We start from the raw sequence: 15,997 nt of genomic DNA on the forward strand, positions 1-15,997 counted from the left end.
CTTCAACTTGCAAACTAATTAAATAAATAAATTTATCTTTAAACAAAGCAATTGCAACGATGTACACATACGGGCGGAATACCAAATTAAAACAAATCATAAATTCGAATTAATGACCTTTCTACGAGGTAAAAATTCAGTTTACTATCTTTATTATTGCATATTAAATCAGCTAAAAAATGTACATAATTCATAAATATCTGTGTATTCATAGACACACTAATTAATATTAAACAAATGGTAATTTATGATAAGCAAATAAGCAGATATCAAATAATTACGTTTGTTTTTCATTTATGATAAATTAAAAAATTTAATTAGATTCAAGCGAGATTTAAGGCTAACATGCACCGCATTTAATCTGCTTTGTCGACGAGTTTCGATCCGTATCAATGCGACTAAAGCTGGATTTGCGTAAACAATGTCATAAATCAAAATCAAAAATTTGAGCAACAATTTGGCTGACATTTCGCAGTCTCTGCGCTCTGATCGGTTTTGCAAATAGATGAGTGTCAACAAAATATTTACGAGGATGCCAAAAGCATTAGCTGCAAAAAGAAGAGGAAATTCAGACGTTGCTTTGAACATTGAGCAGAAAGTCAATTTGGAGCACATACAGGAAAGCGAGTTTGTATGTAAGATGCGGGATAAATGAGAAAATTGCGAAAAATTCAAGAGGAAACTGGGAAAACTTCGGTGGAACGAGTACCATACAAAATTTAATGATGCGCAAATTTTGATTGTTTTACTTTGAGCAATGGAATGGCAGGGAAGTTGCCTTGCCCTCCTTTTGTTTTCATCATTTTTTATTTTTCACTTTGTTTGCATTCGCTATTTATTTATTTCGCCATGCTTTGAATTCGTTTTTCCACATTTTTTTATGCATATTTCAGATTCAAATATTTTCCCAGCGCTATTTGCTTTGACTGGTCGCTGGGCGTATTTGTTTAGCTGCGGGCTTTCATCCATATACATTCACAATCCTCATTCTCATCTCACGCAGAAAATAATGTCGAAACTGGGCGATGTTTTCACATTGGCCTTCAGGTGCTTTTGTTTCCATTCTCGTTCTCCGTCCGGTGAAAAGCTGGCGAAAACTTGTTGTCAATGTAATTTGATTCCCACTCCACACGGCGGACCATTCCGTATGCCCCAGCTTCCTTTTGCCGTCTCTATGATTACGCATACGCACCGTTGGACAAAGAGCAAATTGTAATTAGACACAGGGACCGAATGTCCCATGCGTGTGCACAACAATGAACGGATGTTGTTCCTAGAATCAGATGTATCTTGTTGTTTTCGACCGATGGGAACGACAAACTGTCCTTTCTGCGATGATACTGATGACAATAAAAAACGGAACTATGAAACACTGGAAATGAAGAACAGCACATGAATGGAGACAAAGAGCTCTCAATGATTGAGAATTGTATTTCAAAAGAATCTTCTCTTTTAATTTGATTATTAGTGCAAAACAATACAAAAACTTCCTTAGAACATACTTTCAACGTCAAACAAGAATTTGTCTCACATTGAATCAACACTCAATAAGCTGTAAGTCATTTGTGTTTAAAATTCCAGTATAATTTGTATTTACTTAAATTTCATTCCGTAGCTAGATATTCATCTTCAACCATGTTGCACTGCCAAGTGGAAGGGGCGAAAGCAGAGCAATGTGAGTGTCCTGTGATGCACTCAGAGAATTCGGCGGAAACTTTCAGTTCGGTGGAACCCCAAGCTAGTGACTGTATCCAGCCGTTGGAAGTCCAAAGTGCAAAGCGGACAACAAACATAGAAGAGTCCTTTAAGGTGGACTGTAAGCTTTCGCTGAATACCCTTCTGTCACCTATCAATATCATCGATCCATTGCGTAAGCAAATTGATTTTCAGTGTAATTTGGGTGACTTATCCTTCTTTGGACCAGTCATGTGTTCTATATCAGAGTTAAACAAAGAGGAACAAACTCTGGAGCCGTATTTTATTCCGGAATTATATATGGCTTGTGCTGGCAAAGAAGTTGAGCAAGTTGCGGAGGAAACTGTAATCGAAACTGGACCACAGTTGAAGCTACCGAAAAATCAACCTATCAACGATTCGATAACAACAGAAACTAATGAAACAAAGTTACCGCCAATGGAACCACTAAATGTTTCACGCTTAGCAGAATTCAGTGAACCAGTGATGGGAAAATCAAATATATCCATTGAAGAAGTCAATCTCAAAGGAGCCGTAGGAATAATTGAACCCATAAGTGATGAACCAAATATCCAACCAGTAGAAAGTGCTGAAAAACTATATCCAAAATCACTTGCAATTCAAATACCGCCTCTAAAGATCGAAGATTTGATTTCTCCATTGATAGAAAAACCTAGGATAGCAACTAAACTGGGGCTTATTAGTTTCTTGACAGGAAACAAGTTGGCTTTAACGCCCAGTGTAAGGCTCTCGTTTGGCGATAGAGTAACGACCAGGAGAAACACAAAATCCAAGGAGATCATTCAACAGCAAGCTTCCAAATCATTAAAGGCGCTAATTTCAGTTTTAACAATGCAAAGAAGGCTAGCGGCATCTCAGCATGGTAAATAGTAAGGAACTTACCTAGTTCACTAAGCTAATCAAACATTATTTTCAGATAATTCCAATAATAGCCGAACGAAACGATTTGAACAACTAAAAAGCTCTTTATCCTTTTCAAGAGTGTTTAGGCAGAACATCTTTCAGTCAACTTCGGTAATAGAAAACCGCCAGCTGAATACCGATGGTAACTCACTGGAGTCTGGGGAACCCAATTTTAACAGTCCAAGCGAACACAAGGAACCACTTCCCATACCATACCGACTAGATGCTGGCGAAGGACTAACTTGTAATGGATTGAACGTAAGCAAGGATTCAGTTTTTAGTGAGGTTTCCGAAAGTGATGTATCGGAAACGCAGAATAAGTTATTTGCGATGAAAAAACCGCAGGCGGGGCTTAAATCGATTGCCAAACTAAGTGACATTCTGAACAATGGTAGGGTATTGTTCAGCCAGCCCGTTAGACTTTTCTGTTTTAACAAATTGAAGGAGTGGAAACGGCAAGGTAAAGTACCACGTTCCCACGAGAGTCCTTACCGTTCTCCCTCCTTCTCAGGCGAGGGTCAAATCGAGGTGATCGAGCACGACGGATCATACTACATAGTACTCCATGACAAGGTCAGCGGTGAGCTGATCATCCACATGCGGGTGGACGAGAGGTGGCGCATCGACTACATGACCAAGAGTTCCTACAGTTGCCGTTGGACCAACATCAACTACGCCAACTGCCGCGATGGCATCCTGGAGAGGATCGCCTGCTCCTTCCGTGAACCCAGCCATGCTGCTGAGTTTGTCGCCCGGGTTCGGAATAGTGCGCTCCAATCACGCCTCGAATGCAGTTCCTAATTTGTAATGATTTCTTTTCAATGCCTTCTAGTTGATTTCCTTGGGAATTCCTTGGAGTTTCTCGCATTCGAGAGCGTGTTTAAGCTGTCCATAAATTATTGTGCGATCCTTGAATATATTTTGTAAATATTGTGCTTTAAATATTAAAAAAATTATAGATATAAACAAGTTGCTGCATTCGTATTACTACTATATAACATATTTATTTATGTATATATATATTATTTTTATGTTATTAGGAAGCGTATGTAGTGGTTGGTAACCAGCTGAACGTGTTGTTGCCACAACAACATTCGTATTGATTTAACAACCAACAGTTCAGAGAGCACGATTGCTGAAAACTAATTTGCAAAGGTAAGCCGCTCAGATGAAGTCATGGAATCGGACAAGTTAAACGAATTGAACCGACAAATAAATGAGATTAAAAAGCGGATTTTATTGGCAGGTAAGTTCTTTAAGCTTCAAAACTATCAAAGTAGCAATATTGAGGGGAATCCTTACAGAGGGCCAGAAAACGGCAAATGCGGCCGAATGGCAGAAGCAAAATCGGATTAATTGCGACACAATTAGCTCGTTGAAAAAGGACATTAAGGAACAGACTATACGAGCGAGTCGACTGCGGAATCCCCTACAGCGCCCAGTGGTCATCAAGGAATCCACGGGGGAGTCCCGAAGGGCACAGAGCTGCACCCCCACATTAATTGTGGGCAAGGCCACCTATCCGGTGGGTGCCAAAAACGCCGATGATGCCATATTCCTCACCGACCTCAAAATCACTGAGAGTCGTAAGCAGATGGATCTGCTGCGGCATCGTTTTAAGTCCCGCCAACAGCACTTTAGTAAATTGGTGGAGAAATATCGAGGATTACTGGCCAACAAGGAGGCACAAAATCAGAATATGGGTGAGAAGCCACCAGAAACTCTAGAGGAGGATGCCAACAGAAAGGTGAGGAGATTACTCCTGGAAACCGCAGAGAGGCAAGGTGTTCCAAAAGTAATAATATATTATTCCTAACCCATTCCACAGCTTGTATGCCAGCTGGAAAACGAGATCCATCGCACGAACGTCCAATGGATGGAGGCGGAGCACATTCGAAAGAAGTACCGCTCCATTGAGGCATCCTTGATGACGGATGCGGAACGTTTCGAGCGTAGTCTTCGGGAACTGGAGGCCTCACTCAGCGACCAGAAGGCGGAGATCGAGCGACTGCAGCAGGTGCACAACGAGGCGGTCGAGATGAGGGACGCGGCCAAGGTGATCCTGCAGCGGCAGGAGCAGCAGGCCAACCTGTCGCAAAAGACCAGGGAACGACAGGCTCTGGACTTCCGGAAGCAGGTGGAGGCGCGTAAGCTGGAGTTGGAGAGGATTGGACGCAAGTTGTTTGCCGAGACCAAGACACTTGTCCATCAGGATAGCGTAGGATCCAGTTCGGGTGACCAGCACACCGCGAAAACGGAAAACGGCGAGGAGGAACCGGTGTCTCAACTGGAGAGTGTTACCAGCGACATGGAATCATTGTTCAAGCAGCTTATGGAGGCTTCCGGTGCAACATCGCCATTTGAGGTCTTCGAGAGATTCAGCGCCCAGAAGGAGTCCGCTGCCCGTTTGAATTACCTAAGAAAGGCGGCGGAGGCGGAAAAGGCCAACCTGGAAGCGGAGCGAGAAGCTTTGAGCAGTGAACTGGAAGCCTCCAAGTTCTCGGATGTCAAGGAGAGTGAAGTGTAAGTATTTCAAGATAATATAGCTTCTGTTTATTATCACAATCCTTTCCAGAAATCAAGAGGTTATTGAACAAATTAAGAACAGCATTGCCGCCAAGGAGCAAGATCGCAAGCTGGACACTGATGAGGCGGGAAAATCAATGGGAGTATTAAAGTATCTCAAGGAACGCATCTGTGAGATGATCTTCAAGGTGCAGGAGGTGGACGAGAGCAACATAGAGATACCCGAAAGAAAGCTCCATGTCAGCGTTGCCGAACTACCTAACTTTTTGGCCCATACTGCCGAGGACGAGGATATGATTGAGGTAAGTTAACAATCCTCCAGTTTTATAGTCAGAATGTTACTCATTCATACATCTTCTCGAATAGATACTCAAAGTGAAGATCAAGCGCTGCCAGGAGCTGAGCAAATCCGAGGATGTGCCACCGTTCGAGATACCTAAGCTGGACATCGTCGACGAGGAGGAGGACGAAATGTACAAGGCAGAGCAGCCCAAGTCACCATCCATTCAAGAGGGCGAGAAGCCACAACCCATGCCCGTTTGCTACTACAATCTATTCGCTGGTCGGGCACAAAGAGCTGCTGGCACTTCCTCATCCTCTCCAGAACAGGCTCCAGCGGCGGGTTAGTTTCAGTTCGTTATAGTCGAATCCTTATCAGGTCTTTAATATTTCGAAAATACTTCATCCACAGTGGCCACCGCAGACGATGACAACGAAGTGCCATCCCGCAACTTCCTGAAGCGACAATCAGTGCTCATTGTGGATTCAAAGTCCCGGCGAAAACCATTTAGACCCACACCCGGTGGAAGACGCAAATAAGTTGGATCCGCGATGGATTCGATTATATTGAAAACATTTTATAAGCTTAGTAAAATCCAATCTGAAATCCTTAACTGAAGAGGTTTACATGCCTTTTGCGGTTGCCAACTTTTGTGGTTTCATTTCTTCGAGCTAAACTTTAACAAATGGTCTTTCGTAGAAGAAGTGAAGCAACTTTGAGAACTTCCTAACTACGAACCTGAAATTAGATTTATTCTTCAACTTGATGTTTTTGATTTTGGCAGCAAACAACATGTAACAAAGCATGCAGACTACAACAAATAACTTCTTGGAGTAGACTAATTTTAAATAATGAATGGAGTTTCTACAGGGGCCATTTGCTCATCCATTCTTGTAGTTTATGGACGCCACATTTTCAAGGCTAGAATATCCAACTAAAATTCCCCCCAGTAACTTATCGCCTGGGGGCGATTTAATATCTAAGGCAGCATCTTCTGAATATTCCTTCCGCTTGCTGCAGTTTCTGGATAAATGTCACCAGCTTCAGTCAAACGACATAACAAATAGCTGTCCTGGCGATGCATCTACTGCAAAGACAAGGACAACGCAGTGGGTAAACAGAATTTACTGCCCCCGAGGAGGACGACTTGGTCGAATGGATTGGATGCCGTCGACTGGTAGGAGCACTTTTGGACTGGGTGGTTGGATGGTTGGATGGTCGGTTCGGTCTGGCTGGTAAATGAAGTGCAAAACGGAACAAAATGCGGACCGCGACTGTTTCAGTCGAAATAACCTCTCAAAAATTGTTTACACCATCGACGTACAGTGGGCAAAATGGGCGATTTTGTAAATTCGATTTACTTTGATCATAAATCAACTGTGTATTATTTATTTCTCACACGGCAAAAAAATATGCGATGTTTTATTAATTTTTATGATTTAATGCTGCTATACAAACGGAATTGCATTTCAATGAATAGGACTTCATTTTTCGGTAGACCCTTCCCCCGCTTTGCCCACTGTAAGGGCGAAGGACATTTTAGAAGGCAGGATGGACGTCCTGGCTTTTTCTAGTTAGCAACAATAAAGCGCACCAGCTGACGATGAACAATCAGAATGGCTGCCGCAGAGGCAGCTGCAAACTTCAGTGGCGATGTGTAAACAAAGACGCCGATGATCCATGGCCAGGGCTTCCAGCCGGAAGTCCACGGACAGGACGAACAGGACGAGCTGTGGTTGCCAAAGGGGCCAGGGGAGTGCCGTGTTGTGTGTGTCAACTAAATGTCAACAACGAGGACATAAACCACAGCAGACGAAGCATACAAACAAACCCGGCAGTAAGATGGAAAATGCTGGCCCAAATGAAGGAGGCAAAACTGCGACAGCATTTCCGAAGAAGGTGGCACGAGTCAACCAGTTGGAAAAACAAAAGCGTAGCCCTTCTTTGCCGACGGCAGGAAAACGGAGAATCCGCCGGAATGGCAATGGCATTGGCCCTGACTGCATTGAATAAACCCACGACTCGAATAACTCGAGGGTAACTTAGGGGGTCTCGACTTTGTGCGGTTTTCACTGCCATCCAAAGAAAACGCTTTTCACACCGGAATGTCGCGGCCTGCGGTTGAATTGCACTGCTTGGCCCCACCATAATCACCATCACCCATCACCACATCGGTGGCTCTCCGGATGGCTCTTTGTCCTGCTCTGCTATGTAATTTACCCCTTAAATGAATATGAATTATTTTTTAAATGGAAAAATGCGAATGAATGCTGACGTAGAACAAAGGAAATTCATTGAAAATTGTTTTAAAACGCTCTGGTGAATGGAAGGAGGTAGATATTGAAATGAGGTTTAATCATCCTCTGAAAGGAAAAACGTTTATGAGCTGAAATCAATATACTTTTGCAGCAATGCAGGACTTTAAAGAAGTCGAATAAAGTATTAAAGGTAAGCAAATCAGGTCAGAAGAAAAATAATACCTTATATACATTTTTAATTTTTCTGTACAAGTTTTATCAAACAAGGTGTAAAAAAATAAAAGTGAGTTCCCTACACAGCGATATGCTTTTTAGTACCTCATTAAAAGTTCACTTTTATTGAAATTAATTTGCGAGATAAGCAGATAAGTGTAAGTGCGGAGTTAGATGGCAGATAACATAAATACCGTCATTACGTTTCTCTGCCTCTTGCTGTAATGCTCTGCGGCGGAAAAAGTTTTTCCAGCTTGCGAGTCTAGGCAACTTTCTTTTGCCATTCACTCAATGCTTTCTCTGTAGTAGGGCACACAAAGCCGAAAAGTCCTTTTTAGCAATTACTAAACTCTAATCCCCGGAGTGCGCCATCGGCTAATCCCCGAACCACAATTGAGGCCGAAGACCTTAAAGGGAATTAGCTAATTAAAGGTAAGTGATGGCGCAACCAAAACGGCTTTCTCCCAGCCGGCCTGCATCGTTTGTAATTGGATAGTCACGACTCCTATCCTGCCATCAATTCCCATACCAGACCGTGTCCTGGCAGTGCCACACCCACTTTTAGGGCAATTAAGCGATTCAATCTCCTGGCGCGACCGTTAATCAAACGCCCATCGATTCGCAAGACAACGCCACTAATTTTAAGCCCATCGACTAAAGGTGGGCGTGGCCCGGCCGCCTGGCAGCGGCAAACAATAAATTTGAATTTCTGCTGGCGTCGCGGAAAACTTTTTAACTGTGCACGAAAACTGCGGTGGAAAAGCATCAATTTTCGGAAGGGGCACACTGAAGAAACAAATATACATAATTGTTAATTTTTAGGTGTTATAATGTATGTGTTAATTTTTAAAAATATTCAAATTTATTTATTTTTTATAATAACTATCGAAATTAAAGAGCTCATTATAATTTTAAAGTAAAATATATGAGATTCCTTATACATATTTCTGTCTCTGCATTTGTGTGTGTGTGCGTGCGCTTGACAGTGTGGTAAATAAATGAGCGGATACGGAAACGGTTTGGCGTTCGCCCCGTCTCTTTCTCCCTGTGAATGTGTCCCTTTCGCTGGGTCGGCAGTCTGCGAATGATAAATAACGTAATTTCTTTACAACTTTTCATTCAAATTTTCGCTACTTTTAACCGCACTCCCGGCTGCGAACGCTGCCTGTTGTTAAGTAAAATAAATTGCGATTCCGTGTAATAAAAGTCAATCATAATAATTCAATGACGCGACGTATTGTTGTGCCTCGTCATTGGGCTGCCTGCAGCCATGCCATCGTACCCCCACTGCCACCCATTGAAGGTCGTTTACTGCGCCACCCTCCACCACCCACTCACCCACTGGGCTTTCATAAATACAGCTCTCGGGGGAATATTTGAATTTTTCGTTGATTCATTTGATTTTCTGGCACGAAGACTTCAACTGAAAGATGTCTCTGGTTCAAGTTGATTCTTCACTTGTGCTTGACTGGATGGAAAAGCAGGAGGAGCAGCACTTGCCATAATTAGTTATCTTTAGTGAACTGATCAATCACTCGTGGCATGAATAGCATTTATTGAAGAGCAGTATTCAGCAGAAAGAAAGACCAACACAGAAATCATGAATCCATTCTCACATTGGTGTCTTTTCGCTTTCATTATCTCGAAACAACTAGCTTAAAATATAACTTGCTATTCATATGTTGCTTGAGAAATCAGATATTAGCCACCTGGTCACCCAATGCATAGACGCCATGGAGTGGGTTTGCACCCATGGTGATCATGAGCGTGGTGAGTACAGCTGTGTATATCAAGTTCTTCAGCCGAATTGATAAGCTCATGATATAGGTGATATATCAAGATAATCTTCGAAGTAGACGGCATTTACACAATTCATTCAAGGCTGCCCTTTGATTTAATTATGTTGCTAGGAGCACTATGAAAACACAAATTAAAATGTCGATTATACATATAATATACCAACTCTTTTCTAAAATTCAAATCACTTTTCGTATTCCGTTTTGATAACATCTTAATTTCCTTATTATAATTATAATTATTAGTGGAATATTATTAATTTGTAATAATTTGATGAAATTTATCCATCCATGTAGCACACCCTATGATTAGGGTATTTATCGGTGCACTGTCCCAATAGCTCATTGAAATATGGATAGTCGTCGGGACACTTTTGCGAGCTCATCGAACGATTATCCTGGCAGATCGTGAATTCCCTGCAGTTCGTGTTAATGGTGGCCACCATTAGTTGGTTCCTATTGGCGCAGCGATCGTAGGAGCAGCTATTGTCCTTCGGCGAGGCACACCGCTGGCTCCACCACTCAAAGTGCAGTCCCCAAGGGCAGCTGCTCCACTGGCCCACGTCGAACTGGGAAGTGCAGGAGTAGTATCCATAACAGGTCATCAGATCCGGCAGGAGCTGTACTCCATCTCTATCCCGAGGATAATACTTGGAGCAGATATTATGGTCCGTAGATGGTGGCGTTAGCAAGATCTCCTCATCATCCTTGGAGCAGTAATGCGGCACCCAGGATTGGCAATTACCCGATTTGCGGTTAAAGTATCGCCCAACGGAGCAATTCAACAGGGTGCCAAATCCATTATGGCATTTATAGTAGCTTTGACAGCTCTTGGGATCGCCCACAAAGGAGCCATCTTTCATATGGGAGCAGATATTATCCTGTGGACAGCCGGCAACCTCCTCGAGGCAGGTCTGCTTCTTGTTGCTAAACACCTGGCCCACACCACAGTCGCCCCAAGTGGGATCATCCAAATCCGCGCACTTGACGAATCTCCGACAATCAGCCGGATTGGCCACGTAATTCCACGGCTCGAGGCTGGCGCAAATCTCCGAAAGCTGGGACTGACAAATCGTATCCGATGCCCTCTTGCAGGTGCCATTTCGGAAACTGTATAGTAATCCTTCAGTGCAGCTACGTCTATCGATGAGTTTGTTGTCCTGGCAATATCCCCAGGCCTGGCAGTCACTGGGATCGCCAATATAGCCAGTTCCAGCCCACAATTTGCACTTGTCCTCCATCGAAAATCCTCTTATCTCCGCGAGTATGGCCAAAATGACACCCAAGTGGAATCCACATGGCGGAACTACGATGAGCTATCTTTAGTCTCTGGTCATTCATCACTCCGCTTTTAGTACCTCTCATTTTGGTAAGACCGCCAACTTTTCCGGAACACAACGCGTACTGAACTCGTTTCCCAATCTATTGCTACATTTAAGTACAGCCACTTATCTTGGATTTCTGTCGTGTCTTGTTGGGTAGATATCGAAACAAGCTGATAAGGGCGAACATATTTTCACAATGAAATTAGAAATGTTTTGGATGAGTGACAAGCGGATAAGAAAGGTGTCGATTACCCAAAATGTTCTCGCAAAAAGCGTTTTTGGGAAACCCTTTCATAGCGGTTGCTCAATTGATAAAGTGTAGAGTTACTGACGTAAAGTTACAAAACTTGATGAATTTAACACGGTAGTAAAGTATGTCACTTTAAAATGCTATTAAAGTCAGCAGTTGAATTCGATTTGCTTTAAACTAAATATGTACTTTTACGCAAGTTGCTTGCCATCAAAATGTAACAAGGTAGAAGTGAACTTAGGTAAAGAAAAAAAATTTAGCATATTCTGCAACGCCATGACTAAGATGGTAAAATTCAGCAGAAATTTTGATATAAGTTGGCAAGTCAAAGAAGAAAAATTACAAAGGATATGTACACAGTGAAAAAGTAGGAATTTATTCATATTTATCGAACTTTTGTCGAAGAGTACAAAAAAAATTTTTTAAAATGTTTCCGTTTCAAAAGTAATATTTTACGCTTTCTTGTTTTATTTAGATATAATGTATTTCTTTCAGTGTCACTTGCAAGCAAAAATTCGCATATCCAAATACGATTATCGGAAAATATGAGACGCATGCATAAAGATAAGTTTGAATGTGTGTGTTAGAGGGTGATTGTGCTTTTCCGTGTCCTTTGCATTGTTAGCGCAGTTCCTGCTGGAAAGTGGATATGTCGAAGGACGAAAAGGACTCGGAATGAGACGGTGCCTCAGTGGCTTGTCGCAACTTAAACTGCTTAGCATCGATTGGCTGCACTTATTGACATTTTATGCTTAAGGACATGCTTAATATCCACAACGTGCCACACGAACTGCTTCTTCTCTGCGCCTTTAAAGTCCTCGGGCTGCTCCAGTGTCGGCACAGTGGAAAAATCAAATGATTTTAACTGCTTATAACTAGAATGGGTTTATTAAAAAAAAACTTTGGATATTTTTAGACAATTTATGTGTAAACTTTGTCAAGTATCATTCTATTGTCATTCTTCGAACTTTAAAATCGCACAATATTCAACTATCTGAATACTTGGCAAGCAGCAGACTCGAGTTTTTCATAAGTTCAGACTAAACTTTTATATACATATTTGCTATTTAATTTGTTCTAAGCTGTATACGAGGTATACTTCCACTTCAAAGTGGTTTACAAACTCCACAGTAAATGTAAAAAAGAAACCTGCTCTGTGGAGCAGTGGGAAACAGTTGCCATCATCATACATACGTATCTATGTGTACTCCTAAATGCAAATGGCTGGCAGCCGTGTGCTCCCGGTCCTTTGGCGCTTACCACTTCCGGAACTCAAGGCCGCTGGTCCCAATGGCGGCGCCGTTCGCTTCCGTTTCCGCCCGTCTCTCCGCAGGACATTTATGCTGCTCGTCAGCAGCGCTGTCGATGCGGAGACCATCTGACGGCCACCTAACCGACTACTTGCCGTAATTTTCTTTTCAATCAGTGGCTGGCTGCCTATCCCCGAGGGCAGGAGCAAGGCTCCATATCCCCATATCTCCATTCATCCCCTCCATTCAGCTACACTACAGTGGCAAATTGTGCGACTGAGACTGAAGCCGAGCACTTGATAAGTTTAAGGAAGTACACACAAAATATAGGTAGTGTAAAATGTTTATATGAAATATATTGAAACTCATCAAAACTCAGTTTTTACGTATCTTAAGAATTTACTAATAAAATGGGGACTTGTTTTAAAATAGGCCGAAATTAAAAAAGGAATGTTTTCATTATTTTCTTTGTGTATCCGTTTAAGATTTCGTTATTTTATCGAGGGTCCTTCTATCAGTCCATCTATTTCCCACCTCCCATTTTTCCCTATTCTGGATTTTCCGAGCGTTCTTTGTAATTTTCCCCACATGTTCACGGCTTGAATATTTTATGGGCTTAAGTACTTTCAGTTGGAGCCTTTTGCTGGCCTTGTGCGTTTTCACCTTTCACCCCGTACATAAATTCATTAGGTTAGTTTGCTCTTGGCTTCTGGTCATTGTTTGGTGTTTGTCGGGCAAGGAGATTCACTTGTTGAGACTGGGGTTCCATTAACATACCTGCAATGATAAGAAGCGGGTAAAAAGTCAGTTTTGGGCTTAAGTTGATGATATCAGAGACCCAAAGCGGCCTGAGTAAGTTCGGCTTTATTTTTATTCATGAAAGTATCTATTTAAGCTTATGTAAATTCCGCCTTTATTGAATAATAAATACATCACTATTTCGGAAATAATTAAAAAATAGACATTCCTGACTGTGTTTATTAAAAAATCAATTAAGCTCCAGCAACAATTTTCATGGCTGATTTGTGTGACACCAAATATTAATTTATGCTCAATATTAAGCAATTATCTGTGCATTAACTTTTGGTCTTGATAGTTGGTTTGCTACTCAAATTATTCATAAATGATTTAAGTGCTCGCTTTTTTAAAGCTTCCGGAAAGTGCCTTATCTTTAAATACATAAAATATTAATGCACAATTTTGCGAAGCTATAAACCTCAGTAAACGTTGAAAGTGGACGTTAAGCATTTTGTGTTAGCGAAACATCTTCAGCAGAAGGAGCCACTTGGGCAACAGGGAAAATGAGCTCCGGCAAAGTCAGCAGGTCAAGGATTAACACGCTCTCTCCCACCTGTCTCATATAACTCATTTTAATTAGGTTAAATATGCAATAGAAAAATGAAAAGTGCCGAGCGAGGCAAGGCAATGGAAAAAAAGGAAAAGACACAAGCCCCCTGCTTTTGGCCCTTGTAACCCCACCGAGATTCCGGAAAAGCGTTCGGCGGATGGTGCTGGGTGGTGGATGTTGTTCATAGCAGGCAACCAGCTCAATGAGATGCAAAGGACGATAAACAAGTCCGCCAGCAAAGAGGATGCTCCGCTGGCGAAATAAGGTCACGGGTCCTCAACTTGAAGGCGAAGACACGGCGCTCGGCGGAAAAATGGCCGAAGGAAAACTGCACGGCCAAAAGGCGGCCACCAAGTCATATTTTCCTTGGCCCAAATGAAAACGCCAAACAAACACGAGCGAAAGACCCGCAGCCAAGCAAGCTGAAAGAAGAATTATGGTGGCTTCCCACCCAGTCTCGATGGAGAAGTTCAAAGTGTGGTTCGGTTCGGTTTGGTTCTGGGTGGGCCACGTACTTGGAGTATTTTGCCAAAATTAAAATTTATGAACAGATAAAAAAGCGTTAATGGCCACTCACTAAGGTCACGACTGGCTGGACATACAGTGGGTCAAGATGGCAGGAATATAGGATAATAGGAATTTTACAGCATTATTAAGCAACATTGTTAGAAATTTTTCTACACTGTTTAAAATAAGTATGACATACTTTTTATATAGTTAAACAAAGGTATGTACCTCTATTTTGTTCCCTCTTTAGGATTTAAGTACACGTTTAAAGAACTAATGCCATCTTTGAATATATCATCCCATCAGTTTGATATTTAAAAGTATAACTTCTTAGATACATTTTTTTTTATCATAATGCTTTTTTCTTGAATAATTTAATATCACTTGCATACCAATGTGCCCGTTTGGTGTTAGGGTGTTACAATTTTTCCCCAGAGTGGCAGATGTAGCAGAGTGGACCCGCCACACGAAGTGGAAACCACGGCGAGGCAACGACAGCGACCGGCCATAAATGTTGCATTTTTATCGCACGGTCTTAGAGAATTCTAGGTATGGTCCAGATGGGCACCAAAGTGCTACGCCCCCACATTTGGTGGGGTATTATAAGGTGTAGGCACTTTGCCAGAAGCCACGTGTTGACTTAGTGTGGCGCCACCTGGGGAGCGGTGGCGGCAGCTCAGCCATAAGTTATAAGGGTCAAAGTGCATGGGTGGTGGTCGCAAAATAAGACAATAAGAAACATGAAGTACTTAAGGATATAGTCTGCCTAATTCTGGCATTGCACACGTGTCTGCCAGTGAATTATTGGGAATAGATGATGCCACCAGGTGGCTAATATCCGATTTTTCAAGCGACATTTGAATAGCAAGTTTTGGCCGTGTACAATATATTTTAAGCTAGTTGTTCCAAGCAAGTTGTAAATTAAATAAAATTTGATTTGTGATGATCAATGGAGTTATCAAATTTTTTTTAATTTTCTTATTTTACAAAATTTGTTTCCTCAGGGGTCTTGTTTAAAAGGGAACATGCAATTCTTCCGCTAAATAAATGTAAGAACCTTTTAGAGACCTCAATGCCGCTACTCTACCATCTAGACATGAGTGAAGTTTCCATTTGGGATATTATACACTTGCAATGTGCCTCCATAATTCAAGTCCGTGGGACACATGTCTAACTGGCGTGCACAGGAGCGATGGATGGGTCTGCAGATGGGGGTGGTGGTGTTCAAGGCTCCAAAGTCGCATTTCTCGCTCTTGAAACAATGTCGACTCGTTGACAAGCTCCTCAAGTGCACCTTCGCACACTCCCCAGATGCTTTGTGCCAGGGCCATGGCATCCTCCATCCAACTGAACGATGCTAATGGCATTCGCCAGTTGTTGCTGTTGCTGACATTACTGATGTTGCTGCTGCTGCTGCTACTTCAAAACTCTGCTGCTGCTGCACTCGAAAAAAATATGAATTAAAGTAAAAAAGGGAACGGACTACGCTTCACAAATAAGTGATTTCTTAGTATTTCATTGCACTTCAGTTCTTATTTGTAATACTGTAGTTGAAAATCCCATCTACTGAACCTGAGAATTAATCAGTTTTCAATACTTAACTATAAATTATATAATTAAGTGCA

General features: G+C 42.0%; 4 protein-coding genes across 10 annotated transcripts in view; 2 read left to right on the forward strand and 2 right to left on the reverse strand.

Annotated features, from left to right (window-relative positions):
- LOC6605359 (putative dipeptidase NECHADRAFT_87110) overlaps positions 1-15,997 on the reverse strand; it is an 86,769-nt gene that overhangs the window by 25,633 nt on the left and 45,139 nt on the right. The window lies entirely within an intron of this gene.
- Positions 1,569-3,549, forward strand: LOC6605362. 7 transcript variants are annotated; one of them, XM_032720196.1, is made up of 4 exons: positions 1,569-2,578; positions 2,633-3,079; positions 3,131-3,385; positions 3,452-3,549. In XM_032720196.1, exons 1-4 carry the CDS (start codon positions 1,636-1,638, stop codon positions 3,544-3,546), a joined length of 1,740 nt encoding a protein of 579 aa, XP_032576087.1. In that variant the 5' UTR covers positions 1,569-1,635; the 3' UTR covers positions 3,547-3,549. The 7 variants fall into 7 exon arrangements, with proteins under 7 accessions (XP_032576087.1, XP_032576088.1, XP_032576092.1 ...); XM_032720197.1 differs by having other exon boundaries at positions 1,569-1,870; positions 1,925-2,578; positions 2,633-3,385; XM_032720201.1 differs by having other exon boundaries at positions 1,569-1,870; positions 1,925-2,578; positions 3,131-3,523.
- LOC6605363 (myosin-9) lies at positions 3,756-6,038 on the forward strand. Its single transcript, XM_032720194.1, has 6 exons — positions 3,756-3,865; positions 3,924-4,366; positions 4,448-5,142; positions 5,195-5,447; positions 5,512-5,767; positions 5,837-6,038. The coding sequence occupies exons 1-6, from the start codon at positions 3,796-3,798 to the stop codon at positions 5,962-5,964; spliced, it is 1,845 nt and encodes a 614-aa protein (XP_032576085.1). The 5' UTR covers positions 3,756-3,795; the 3' UTR covers positions 5,965-6,038.
- LOC6605364 (peritrophin-44) lies at positions 9,890-11,120 on the reverse strand. Its single transcript, XM_032720208.1, has 2 exons — positions 11,051-11,120; positions 9,890-10,998 (listed from the first exon to the last, which is right to left on the reverse strand). The coding sequence occupies exons 1-2, from the start codon at positions 11,055-11,057 to the stop codon at positions 9,974-9,976; spliced, it is 1,032 nt and encodes a 343-aa protein (XP_032576099.1). The 5' UTR covers positions 11,058-11,120; the 3' UTR covers positions 9,890-9,973.

The sequence above is a fragment of the Drosophila sechellia genome, chromosome 3L (genome assembly GCF_004382195.2).
Source record: "Drosophila sechellia strain sech25 chromosome 3L, ASM438219v1, whole genome shotgun sequence".
NCBI classification, from domain to species: Eukaryota; Metazoa; Arthropoda; class Insecta; order Diptera; family Drosophilidae; genus Drosophila; species Drosophila sechellia.